At 50.9% G+C, this 12,056-nt stretch overlaps 1 protein-coding gene across 1 annotated transcript; it reads right to left on the bottom strand.

The window, feature by feature from the left end:
• Positions 1 to 8,709: 8,709 nt before the first annotated feature.
• Positions 8,710 to 11,847, bottom strand: GSTP1 (glutathione S-transferase pi 1). Its single transcript, XM_020968410.2, has 7 exons — positions 11,710 to 11,847; positions 11,541 to 11,576; positions 11,136 to 11,242; positions 10,883 to 10,970; positions 9,934 to 10,037; positions 9,311 to 9,418; positions 8,710 to 8,944 (listed from the first exon to the last, which is right to left on the bottom strand). Coding segments are annotated over exons 1-7 (633 nt in total). The 5' UTR covers positions 11,711 to 11,847; the 3' UTR covers positions 8,710 to 8,755.
• Positions 11,848 to 12,056: the final 209 nt, after the last annotated feature.

Genomic DNA, 12,056 nt, shown 5'->3' with positions numbered 1-12,056 from the left:
CCCCCCCACCCCGTGGCATCCCCTGGAGTACGATGGTGCCTGTACCGGTCCGTGCCTGCAATGCTTTACCCCCTCATCTCCGCCTCCTGGCTTCCTTCACGTCCCAGCTAAAATCCCGCCTTCTCCAGGAAGCCCTCTCCAACCCCTCTTCATTCCAGTGCCTTCCCTCTGTTGGCTAGCTCCTGATTTTCCTGCCTGTAGCTCGTTTGTACCTATTTGTTTCCCTGCTGTCTTCTTCCTCAGACTGTGAGCTCCTCGAGGGCAGGGGCTGCCTTCCGCTTTGCTTCGTCTCTCCAGTGCTTGTGTCCGGCACACAGCGACTGCTTGAGAAATGCTTATTGAACGACTGATGAGAAACTGACGCTATTGCTCCAATTAGTCAACCCAACATTCTTTGACATTGCAGCGTCTCCAGTGATGCAGACGCAGCCCATTCACGCCCCCTCTTCCTTTGTGACGTTTGTCCGCGTCCTCTCCTGAACCTCACGTGTTGGAACTTAAAAGTTCCTGTATAGCTCTGAACTTGTCATCAGAAAATGCTTGTTGACTGACTGAACTGACTGTGAATATTACATCCCAAAGAGTTGAATGTAAGCTCTTTGAGGACAGGGATTGTCTAATACATGTCTTTGCTTTTGTTTGTTTGTTTTTTGCTAGGCAATGGGGTTAAGTGACTTGCCCAGGGTCATGCAGCTAGTAAGTGCCAAGTGTCTGAGGCTGGATTTGAACTCAGGTCCTCCTGACTGCAGGGCCGATGCTATACCCACTGCACCACCTAGCTGCCCCTAATACACGTCTTTGCGTCTTCACCCTATTACAGTGTCTGCACAGAGCAGGGACTCAGTGGCTGAACTTGAATGTAAAACCACGGGCATCGATACTGAGGTCCCAGAAGCAAAGGTGCCACCCTGGGTGCATCAGTTACTGCCCACAACAAACACCAGCTGGCCGGTGGCTGCTGACCATCCCCAGCCTGCAGTGCTAACTCAGCGCATTCCCAAATCACAGAGCCAATCCGATTAGGTTTATATCGATGTGTCAGCAGGTCGAGCGCTTGAGATTCCTTCCACGTGGGAAGTGTCTCGGTAGCCACTCGCGAGCCCTCTGTCAAACAGGACCAGGCACATGCTTCGTAAGTGCCTCATCATCTGTTGATGGGTCTCCGAGAGTGGCCTGCACCTCAGAATGGTTAAGTGACTTGCCCAGGGTCACACACTAGGGTCTGAGCCTGGGTCTTTCTGACTCCCAGTTCAGCCTGCTTGGGCTTTTCTTGATATGTTTGTCATTCGCTCCCACTCAACCAGCCTTCTTCCTTCTTTTGCATTTCCCTCCCACCTCTGGGTGCCAGAGACAAACAGGAAGTGTGAAGATGAACTGTCCCAAGGCACTGAAACTGAAACATGAAAACAGTATCTAGGATTCACTCTAAAAGGGAGTTTTCGAACCTAGACGCGGTGTAATAGCCAGCATGGATGAGCTACTATCAGGTCAACAAGGCACTTGACACACATATGCTTGGCTCCTCCCAGCAACCCCGGGAGAAAGGTGGTCTTCTTAGTCACCTTTAACAGATGAGAAAACTGAGAGTCGGAGAGTGCTTTGTCCAGGACAGGAGCGCAACCCAGGTCCTCCCGGCTTCAAGTCCCATACTCTATCCACTGCCCGGTTGTCGTTCAAAACATGCAGAGGAAGAGATCCTGACTCCTCCCTCCCCCAGGAGAGGTTATAGTCGCCAAGCCATTTTAATTGGAGGCAGCTGGACGGCACATTCATTTAATCTTTCTGTGCCTCAGTTTCTTCATCAATAAAGTGGGATAATAATAGCATTTACCTTCCAGCGTGATGGTGAGGGTCCAATGAGAAAACAGATAAGTTGCCTTGCCAGCCTTATGGGGCTCTATAAATGCTGGTTGAATGCCACTGATGGGTAACGCTAGGGGTCACTGTGAGATCTGAGAGTCTGGGCTCTCTCCCCTCGAGAGCCAGGAGCAGCATCTCCCCTCGAGGACCTGCATTTATAACTTTAGGGGCACTCTGCTCCCGTAGGGGCTTCCTCTTCTGAGGGAAAACCTAAGTGATCCCCAAGCTTGAGTTTTACGGTTCTGCGGGGGAGAGTTTCTAGGATGGCTCACAAGGTGACTACTCAGCCCCCGGGCCGTCGGAAGAGAATCCAAGGGTCCTAGTGTAGATAATGTGGGAAAGGCCGTCCCTCCAGGCACAAACTTAGAAGGCAACTACAAAATCAAATGACTGGTTTGCAAGAGGGAGGTTCTATTACATTCCCCAGACAAACGGTATACCTCACGCCCAGTCCCCAAGTCCACACAAATATTTTTCCACGTTTAGCTTGAATGCCATGAGAAGTCTCCCTGGCTCCCAAAAGAAGACCTGCCCCTTTGGAGGCTGATCTGAGCAGTTACCAGCTCTCTGCCCTTACCTCCAATCTTCCCCAGATATTCTCTTTTTTAGATTTTCTTGTGTCTCCTTCCTTGTAGACAAGCTCCTTTCATGTTCAGTGTGGGCCCTCCCACCTGACAGAGATCACTCTTCTCTGTGAGACCAGGCACCGACATTTATAACAGTCATTTAAAAAAATTTTACTGATATATTTTCTTTGTCACTTCCAGATGAGTCCCCTGACTCCAGTAAAATCTTCCTTTGTAACAAAAAACAGTTCAAGAAAACAAATGGACACATTGGTTATATCTGATAATGTATGCCTCATTCTGCACCTGTAGGCTACCACCTCTCTAAAGAGAAGAAGGAGGTATGTATAGCAGACATTTTTCTTACAAAGTTCATGGCTCTACAGTGTTGTTGATCCAAGCTCCAGTAACATTTTTCTGATCGCCTAAAAAGATTTCTTTGGAGTATAAGCCTAGGATAAAGAATACATGCATGTTAGTAACTATGGAGGCGTTGCTCCAAATTGCTGGTCCTAATTACAGTTTCACCAACAACGTACTAATGTGCCTGTTTTCCCAGAACCTCTCCAACATTTGCCATTTTTCTCTTTTGCCATCTTCACCAATCCGATGGGTGTGAGATGGAGCTTCACAGATGTTTTATATTGGCATTTCTCTAATTGTCAATGATTGAGAACATTTCTTCATAGGGTTACACAGCTTGGATTTCTTCCTCTGAAAACTGCCTGTTTATATCCTTTTACCATTGATCAGCTGGCGAGTGGCTTTTAGTCTAATGCATTTGATTCAGTTCTTTATCAATCTTGGATATAAGACCTTCATCAGAAAAACTTGATGTAAAGATCTTTTTTCCAGTTACCTATTTCCCTATATAATAATTTATAATAATAAAATAACTCTATTGTTAGATTTCTTTATGCAAATATTTCCAAATTGTATGTTATCAAAATTGCCCATTTTATGTCATGTATTCATGAGCTCTTCCCCTGTCCACAGATCCCAAAAGTAATTTCTTCCTTGCTCCTCTAATTTAATGTTCTTCAAGTATAATTGCAGGCCTTCTCTAAGGGTGGTGAGGGGCAGGGTAGAGGGAGAGAATTTGGAACTCAAAATTAAAAAACAATCAAAATGCCACCTACTTGCAAACCTCCCCCCCCCATCAAAACAAAAGAATGAATGAATAAAGATAATGTACTATGACTTTTAAAGTCTAGGCCACACGTCAGCTTGGAGCCTATTTCAGTGTGTGCTATGAGGTGTCGGTCTTAACCTAATTGTCGCCAGTCTAGATTTTCCAGTAGTTTTTGTCAAATAATGAATTCTTGGGATCTTCAAGTTTGTCGATCAATATGTCACTCTTTGCTGATGAATCTCTCTCTCACTCTTAATTTATTAAATTACAGCAGTTTTTATTAATAAAATATATTACCCTGAGAATAAGAGCATCTTTTCTAATGGATTATCTGAATTTCTAGACTGATTTCAGGAGGCCAAAATGTATCCTTTTATATCTGATGCATATTTGTAGATTCATGAAAAAGTAAAAAGTAGTAGACAGAACACTAGACTCCCAAGTCCACAGAGCTAGCCTTAATCATGTCCACTTACTAGCCATGTAATCTTGAGCAAGTCGTTGAACTTCTCAAACTTAGTTCTTCATTTGTCAAACATGGTGGAGAGCACTTGTCCTGCCTGGCTCATGGGGTGGTTGTGAGGCTGAAAAGGGCTAACGTATGTATGAAGTATGCCATTAAGTGGCACAGTGGATAAGGCTCTGGCCCTGCCTTCAGGGGGACCTACATTCAAATCCAGCCTCAGACACTCTCCAGCTGCAAGACCCTGGGCAAATCACTTCCCCTTGTTTGCCTCAGTTTCCTCATCCGTCAAATGAGCTGGAGAAGGAAATGGCAAACTACTCCAGTATCTCTGCCAAGAAAACTGCAAGTGGGGTCACCAAAAGCCAGACACAACAAAATGTATGTGAAAAGACTCACTCTCTCACTTTTAACCAGTACCAAGGGTTTGTTTAATGATCACCACTTTGTAATACAGTTTGAGATCTGGTAATGAGATTCCCTTTTTTCCCACCTTTTTTCATTATTACCTTTGAGAATCTCTCTTTTTTTTTTAAATATTGTTTAAAAATTTTTATTTTTTTAGGCAATTGGGGTTAAGTGACTTGCCCAGGGTCACACAGTAAGTGTCAAGTGTTTGGTCTGAGGCTGGATTTGTCCTCCTGACTTCAGGGCCGGTGCTCTATCCACTTCGCCACCGAGCTGCCCCTACCCTTGAGAATCTTGACCTTTTGTTACTTCATATGACTTTTGTCATTATTTTTCTGGGTCTACAAAATGTTCTTTTGGTACTTTGATTAGTACAGCACTGAATAAGCAAATTAATTCATCTGGATTTTTGTCTTTATTATATTGATTTAATCCACCCATTAGCAACTAGTGGTTCCTCAATTACTTAGGTTTGTCTTTATTTCCGCAAAGAGTGTTTTACAGTTAGATGTATACGGTTCCTGGGTACATCTCGACAGGTATGTTCCCAAATATTTTAAAGCTTCTGTACTGACTTTGAATGGAATTTCCCTTGCTAGCTCTTCTCGCTGGATTTTGTGATTTTATAGACAGTAATCCTGATGATTTACATGGACTTATTTTATATCCTGCAACTTTGCTGAAGTTATTCTTTCAATTAATTTTTTAGTTACCTCTCTAGGGTTCTCCAAGTATGCTGTCAGGGGCAGCTAGGTGGTACAGTGGATAGAGCACCGGCTCTGAAGTCAGGAGGCCCTGAGTTCAAATCCGGCCTCGGACCAAACACTTGACACTTACTAGCTGTGTGACCCTGGGCAAACCACTTAACCCCCATTGCCTTAAAAAAAAAAAGTCCTCTCCAAATGCTGTCATACCATCTGCAAAAAGTCATAATCTCTTTCCTCTTTGCCTATGATAAGTACCTTAATTTCTGTTTCTTGTCTTATTGGCAGATAGGTAGAGCAGTGGGTAGAGCTTTGGACTCAGAGTCAGGAAAACATGAGCTCAGGTCTTGTCTCAGGCACTTACTAGCTATGAAAACCTAAGCAAGTCACTTAATCTCTCTCAGCCTCAATTTCCTCTTCCGTAAGAGGGAGAAGGGAGCAAACATTTGTGAAGTACCTGCTATATTCCAGGCCCTGTAGAAGATACTTTACGAAGATTACCTCATGTCTGCCTTGTAACAACTCTGAGAGGTAGGTACTGTTATTGTGCCCATTTTACAGTTGAGGAAACTGAGGCAAACCTAGGTTAAGTGACTCTCCTATGGATCACATTGCTGGCAAGTGTCTGAGGCTGGATTTGAACTCAGTTCTTCCTGACTCCAGGCCCAGTGCTTTGCCTGCTGTAGCACCTAGCTGCTTCATAGGCAAGTGATAACACCTGCCCCTCAGGCTGTTGTGAGTATCAGATGAAATTAATGCGTTTAAAGTACTTTGCAAACCTCTAAGTACTGTGTAACTTCTAACTCTTAGTATTGCTGCTGTAGCTTGTATTTCTGCACTACATTAAATAGCAGGTGATAACGGGCATCTCCCCATCTTACTGGAAAGGTCTCTAACTTTTCTCCACTACATACAGTATTTGCTCTTGGTTTGAGATAGATGTTATTTACTATATTAAGGACATTTATTCCTGTGATTTCTAGAATTTCTAATAGAGATGTGTTGGATTTTGTAAAAAGCCTTTACAGAATTTATCGGCGTAAGCATATAATGTTATTGCTTACATTATTAATATGACTTGTTCTATTTATGGTCTTCCTTGTGCTGAACCAAACCGACATTCCTGGTACAAGTCCAGCCTGGTGGAGCGTGCAGTGTTCATCCCAGACTCCAGCTTCCTGTTTCTGGAGATGTAATCCCCTTTGAATGGGTTGGAATTCAAGGCCAGCCTGAAGGTCTACACTAGGCCTTTGGGGGACTCAGCTGTTATAGTTCTCTGGGAAACTGTGGCCACACCCAGTCAGCCTTTTCAATGTGGGTGGACATAGGTTTGCTGGACACACAGAGTGAATCCTTACCGGGCCACGGTGATTTGTCACGGAGCAAAATCACCAGGTGCCCTGGTGAGGAGGAGTCCTGCCTGAGGGGAATTTCCTGGGCCTGGCCAAATTGAGTGGCTCAGTGCTACCGGCAGAGCACTGAAGCAGGCATGTCATAAACTAGTTAAATTACAAACTCATAGTTTTACCAACATAACGTCCACTGAGGTCTCAGCAGGAACACAGAGAAGGCTGTGATGGGTGAAGAGAAAGGAAGGAGGAAGCAGGAGATAGAGGGAGAACTGGGAATGGCCTCAGATGGGGCACAAACCTCCATTTCCAGGGTTTCCCTGAAGCCGGTCCTAGCAACAAGATGGAGGGATTCAGGGCCACCTGTGGGAGTGATCTTGAGAAGGCTCAAAAACACAGCTCTGCTATGGAGAGAGAGAACAGAAGCTGTCCTTGTGCACTCCCAGTAAGCAGGCCCTGCATCTCCTAGGCCACAGTCTGGCCATAGACATAGAATGTGGAATGTCAGAGCTGGGAGAGACCTTAGACTTTCATAGGTGGGAGAGGTCTTAGGGCTTGGAAGTGGTGAGCTGGGTGGGAAGTTAGATAACGTCTTTTGTAGGCCTTCAGTGTACAAAGGAGGTAATCCAACTCACCGAGCATTTATTAAGCACCTACTTTGTGCTGCATACAGGGTTACAAAGGAGCCACAGAGAATCCTCACCCTCAGGGAGAGCTTTTCCTGGAGGTTCAGTGGGTTAGGGAAAGAAAAGGAGAGGCTCTAGCAGAAGGGGGTGTGGAGGGAGAGGGAGGTACAGCCGGGACACGGCCAAGGAGGAGTTTGGTGGGAGGCCCTGGGTGGTGTCCATAGCAGCAATAGCTGTAGGCCTTGTCTTCGTGCCCAGGGCCTGGCAAGGAGCCAGCCGTTCCAGTAAGTGCCCAGAGGCGTCAGGAGGGGCCCCACCTTGGTGTCCCTTCATGCTTGGCCTGTGGGAGTCCCCTCCCCCCTTCTCCCAGACCTCCCAGCTCTCCTTACTCCACTTTGATTATATCTGACTGTGCTCTCCAGTCTTCAGTGACTCCCCATCTCTCTGAGGCCCTAGATCAAGCCCAGGTTCCCAGTCTGGCATTCAAGGCTAATGCCTATTCCCCCTCCAACAATGATGTTTCTGCCTCATGAGCCCATTCCTGCCCCCTTCGTCCTCTGCTGGTGCCTTCTCCCTACCTACCGACCGAAACGACTCGTAGTAACCTGCTGCACTGCTAGTCAGTCAAGTCAACAAGCGTTTATGAATCCCCTACTACACGCCAGGCCCTGTGCTGAGTTCTTGGGGATGCCAAAGAAAAGGCAAAGGACAGTCACGGGAGAGCCGGAGCTCTGTGCAGGAGAGGGCGGCCAGGGGCTTGGGAGACAGTCTCAGGAGGTGGGGCTTTAGCTGGGCCTTGACTGAAGCCGGTGAAGCTGGGAGGAGGAGACGAGGGGCAGAGAATTCTAGGCGGGGAGGCCAGTGTCCGTGTCACTGGGAGGATGGGGGCCCTGGCATAGAGGAGGAGGAGGGGCAAGAAAAGAATCCATACAACTTTGTCCAGTAAGTAGCCAGTGGGGGAGATGGCAGGAAGACATGTGAGAGTCATCTGTGTAGACGTGACAGAGAAAAAAAAAAGTTTGCCCACTGATTGGAAATAGGACAGGGAAGGAGATAAGGCAGAGTAAAGAGTTGCGGAGGAGAGTCTGGGGTGAGGGGGCCAGACTCAGGGGCAAGGCTAGAGCTAGAAATCCTAAGGACCTATGACCAACCCAGTTGGAGGAAGGGGAGGAGCACAGGTGGGCCCCGGCACCCAGGCCAACCTAGGTCTCTGTGAGGAGAGGGGATGGATGGCCCATCTTTGTTTTCCCATCACTTCCAGGAGAATTCTGCTCTGCCTCCCCCTCTCCTAGCCATGCCTTTCCCCTCCCACCCAGGGGACTCTGGCTACAGAGGATAGAAGGTATGAGGAGAATCAGGGAAAATCCTTCCCCCTGTCCCCACCATGTTGGCACCCTAGTTACAGCTCTGACCAGGAGGGAACAGTGTCAGGAAGGCCAAGGGTGTGTCTAACAGGAAGGGCTGGAGGGCATGACCACAGCCCCCCCCATCTTCCCCTGGGCTGCGAATGGCTTGGGGTTCACTCTCAGGACAGACAGGCCCCTCCAGAGCTCCTGCCCTTGCCCCTGCCCCTCCCAGTTAAGTGAGGATACCAGGACGTGTTTGATTGAAAGCCTTTATTGCAAGACAAGGGTCATGCCTGAGCCATCACTGTTTGCCATTGCCATTGATGGGGCGACCAGCACGTTGGGGTGAGGCCAGGAAGGCCTTGAGGTTGGGGCGGGAGGAGAGCCCAGCTACATAGGCAGACAGTAAAGGGAAGGTGTCAAGACAGCCAGGGGCCAGTGTCTGGTGAATCAGCAGCACGTCCAGCAGGTTGTAATCCGCAAAAGAGATCTGCAGGGCACAGGGGACCAGAGCCCAGGTCAGCCAAGGGGAGCTGGGCTGGGAGCAGGAGGCTCAGCTCCAGGCTCCCCCAGGTCTGACAGTCTGCTCTCTAAGGTCCCTCCCGGAGTCCCACCTGGTCCTCCAGAGGCCCACCTGTTCCCCCCAGAGCCCCACCTGGTCCTCCCAGAGGCTCACCTGCTCCCCCAGAGCCCCACCTGTTCCCCCAGAGCCCCACCTGGTCCTCCAGAGGCTCACCTGGTCCTCCAGAGCCCCGCCTGGTCCTCCAGAGGCTCACCTTGTCCTCCAGAGCCCCACCTTGTCCCCCAGAGCCCCACCTGTTCCCCCACAGCCCCACCTGGTCCCCCAGAGGCTCACCTTGTCCCCCACGATAAAGGCCTTGCCTCCCTGGTTCTGCTTCAGCAGGGTCTCAAAAGGCTTCAGCTGGGTAGGCAGGTCTTTCACATACTTGTCCTTGCCCTCCTCCTGAAAAGCCAAGGGCCCCCCCAGCTCAGTCAGGAGGCAGGGAGAAGGGGAAGAAGTGGGAGCCCCAGGATTTACCCTGACTTTTGCCCTCCCAGACTCCTTTCAGGCCTCCCCTCCCCAGGGAGGCCCCCCCTCACTCCTGGGTAGCCAGGGCCTCTCCTCATGCCCACCAGCACCTCCTACACAGACCATAGGAAGGAGGGATGGAGAAGACCTGAGTCTAGCTGCTGCCTCACAACCTCTCCCAGCCTCAGTTTCCCCCTCTGTACAATGGGGATCACAGCACCTACCTCACAGGGCTGTTATAAGGATCACCTGGAATTAACCCTTGTGGGGGCAATAAAGGCCAGAGGGGATAGCCAAATGGAAGGGGCAGAAGGACCCCCCACCCACCGAGGGGCTAGAAGAGGCCTGAGGCACCAACAAGGGTCAGAGGCCAGCATGGACTTGAACCCAGGTATTCCTGAGTCTGGGGTCAGCTCTCTGCTCCGACCCTCAGCCCTCCTGTCACTCACATAATTCTGGTAGATGAGGTGTATGTATTTGAGTCGGAGATCCTCCACCCCATCATTAGCCATGTCCAAGACAGCAGCTTCTTGATCATCCTTCCCATAGAGCCCTGAGAAGGGGGGAGGGGAGGGAAAGGGTCCAGTCACCTTCCTTCCCATGGCCTTTTCCAAGGCTCTTCTCAGCTCCCCTCCCCAAGGCCTAGCTCCAATGTCACCAACTCAAGGAAGCCTCCCCTGGCCAACATGGCCCAGCAGGGCTGCCTTCTGCACTGGGAACTCTTCCTTCAGCCAAATTGGCCCCCCTGGGAGTCCATCTCCCACCTCCTGCCTTTGCCCAGGCTGTGACCCCCCCACACACACACACACTGGGCTGCTCAGGTTCTGGAAGGGAGGAGGAGGGTTCCCAGAGGCAGAGCTAAGGAAGCTTGGCCAAGGGCCCTGCTGCAGAAGGCCTGCCTTGAACCTCACCAGTGATTACAAAATGACATTGTATTTCTTTGGTATTTCATTATCTCCCACCCTCTTCCCTCCCCACACAAGCTCCCTAAGAGAGGTGAGTCATTTTTTTTTCTTTTTACTCTGTATCTCCTACCCAGTGCTTGGCACACAGTAGGCACTCAATAAGTGTTGGCTGATTTGAATTAAAAGTGATTTGGCTTTGGGCAGGGGACCTTGTCTCCTCACTCTATTCCAGCTCTGTCTGAACCAGGCCTGGGCCCACAGAAGGTGCCCAGTAACTGCTGGATGGATGGGTGGAAAGAGGGATGGAAGAAGGGAGTAATATGGATAGAGAGATGGATGGAGATAAGGAGGGAGGGAAGGAGGGATGAACCAGGCCTGGGCCCACAGAAGGTGCTCAGTAACTGCTGGACAGAGGGAGGGAGGAGGAATATGGAAAGATGGCTCCCACGTGACTGCTCTACCCCATCCCCACCACGGGAGGCAGTGGCCATACCATATTTGCGTCCCAGGTATCTCAGCACGGCATTGCTCTGGTACAAGATCAAATCTCCATCTGTGAATTTGGGGAGCTGGCCGTAGAGCTATGGGGCACAGTACAGGGGAAGGGGCTGAACAAAATGCCCCTCCCAGACCCCCATCCACCGCGTCCCTCAGCTGTCCGCCTCCTCCTGCCTCCCAGACCCCTGTCCACCCTCACGCGCCCCGCTCCCACCGTGTCCCCCTCCTCTCCGGGCCTGATCACTCACACAGGTGGCCTTGAGGTCCCCCTTCATCCACGTGTCTGGGGTCACTACGTCCTCCTTCCAGGTCTGGCCCTGGTCAGCCAGGAGCATCCGAATGGCCTCGCATCGCCCTGGAGGGAGGGCCGGGGACAGAGGAGCTCAGCCCCGGGCCGGGCAGCCCGAGGACAGCAGCCCCAGGACAGCCGGCACGGAGAGGAAGGGGCAGCCGCTTCCTGACCTCTGGGGTCCCGCTGGGACAAGTCCCGCCCCCTCCCTGGGCCTCAGTTTCTACCTCCGTAGAACCCAGGGGCCAAGGTCCAGGATGTGGGGAGAGGGCTTGCACTTTTCTCTCTCACATCTCCGCGGGGAGGTGGGTCCTGTCCAGGGTCCCCCAGCCCTGCCGTCCCCGGTGCTGGGACCACGAATTACCTCGGATGGGGAAGTAGGTGATGGTGTAGGGAGGCACTAGGAGAGATGGACAAAGCGAGGTCAGGGGGGCCCTGCGCTCCCCGCAGCCCCTTCCCCAGAGCCCCCCCCCCACCACCACTCCCCCACCCCATCTCCCCGATGGCCCTCCCGGGGAAGGCCCAGGCCTTACTCTCCGGAGACAGCGGCACACAGGGAAGAGCTCGAGCAGGAAACTGGATCCCAGGGGCCTCCCAGAGCTTACTATGCCTCGACCGCGCCGCAGCCCCGCCCCCGACGCCCCCCTTCTCCCCCGCGCCGTCCCGGAATGTGCTGAGTCACTTCGGCACCGCACAGGGGTGCAGGGGCAGGGGTAGGGGTGCAGGGGGAGGAGCTGCAGAGGGGCTCAGGGAGAATGGGGTGGGGGGCTGGGAGAGGGGCTGCGGCAGGAAGAGAGGAGAGGAAGGCTGAGGACCACGTACGAACTTAGCACGGATGTATGTACTGGCACTAGTTAACCAAGGCATGGTCCTGGCATTA

This window comes from Phascolarctos cinereus, unplaced genomic scaffold (assembly GCF_003287225.1).
Source record: "Phascolarctos cinereus isolate Bilbo 61053 unplaced genomic scaffold, phaCin_HiC Scaffold_9;HRSCAF=440, whole genome shotgun sequence".
NCBI lineage: Eukaryota > Metazoa > Chordata > Mammalia > Diprotodontia > Phascolarctidae > Phascolarctos > Phascolarctos cinereus.
Note: the sequence above shows the minus strand (reverse complement) of the source record. Positions and strands in the feature narration are given on the sequence as shown.

What these genes read in the sequence shown, in the direction of transcription:
- GSTP1 (XM_020968410.2), bottom strand. An exon ending in ATACCTGGGACGCAAATATG is followed by an intron (nt 10,038 to 10,882) that starts GTATGGCCACTG and finishes CCCCCTTCTCAG; the next exon opens with GGCTCTATGGGAAGGATGAT. An exon ending in CCTTTATCGTGGGGGACAAG is followed by an intron (nt 8,945 to 9,310) that starts GTGAGCCTCTGG and finishes TGTGCCCTGCAG; the next exon opens with ATCTCTTTTGCGGATTACAA.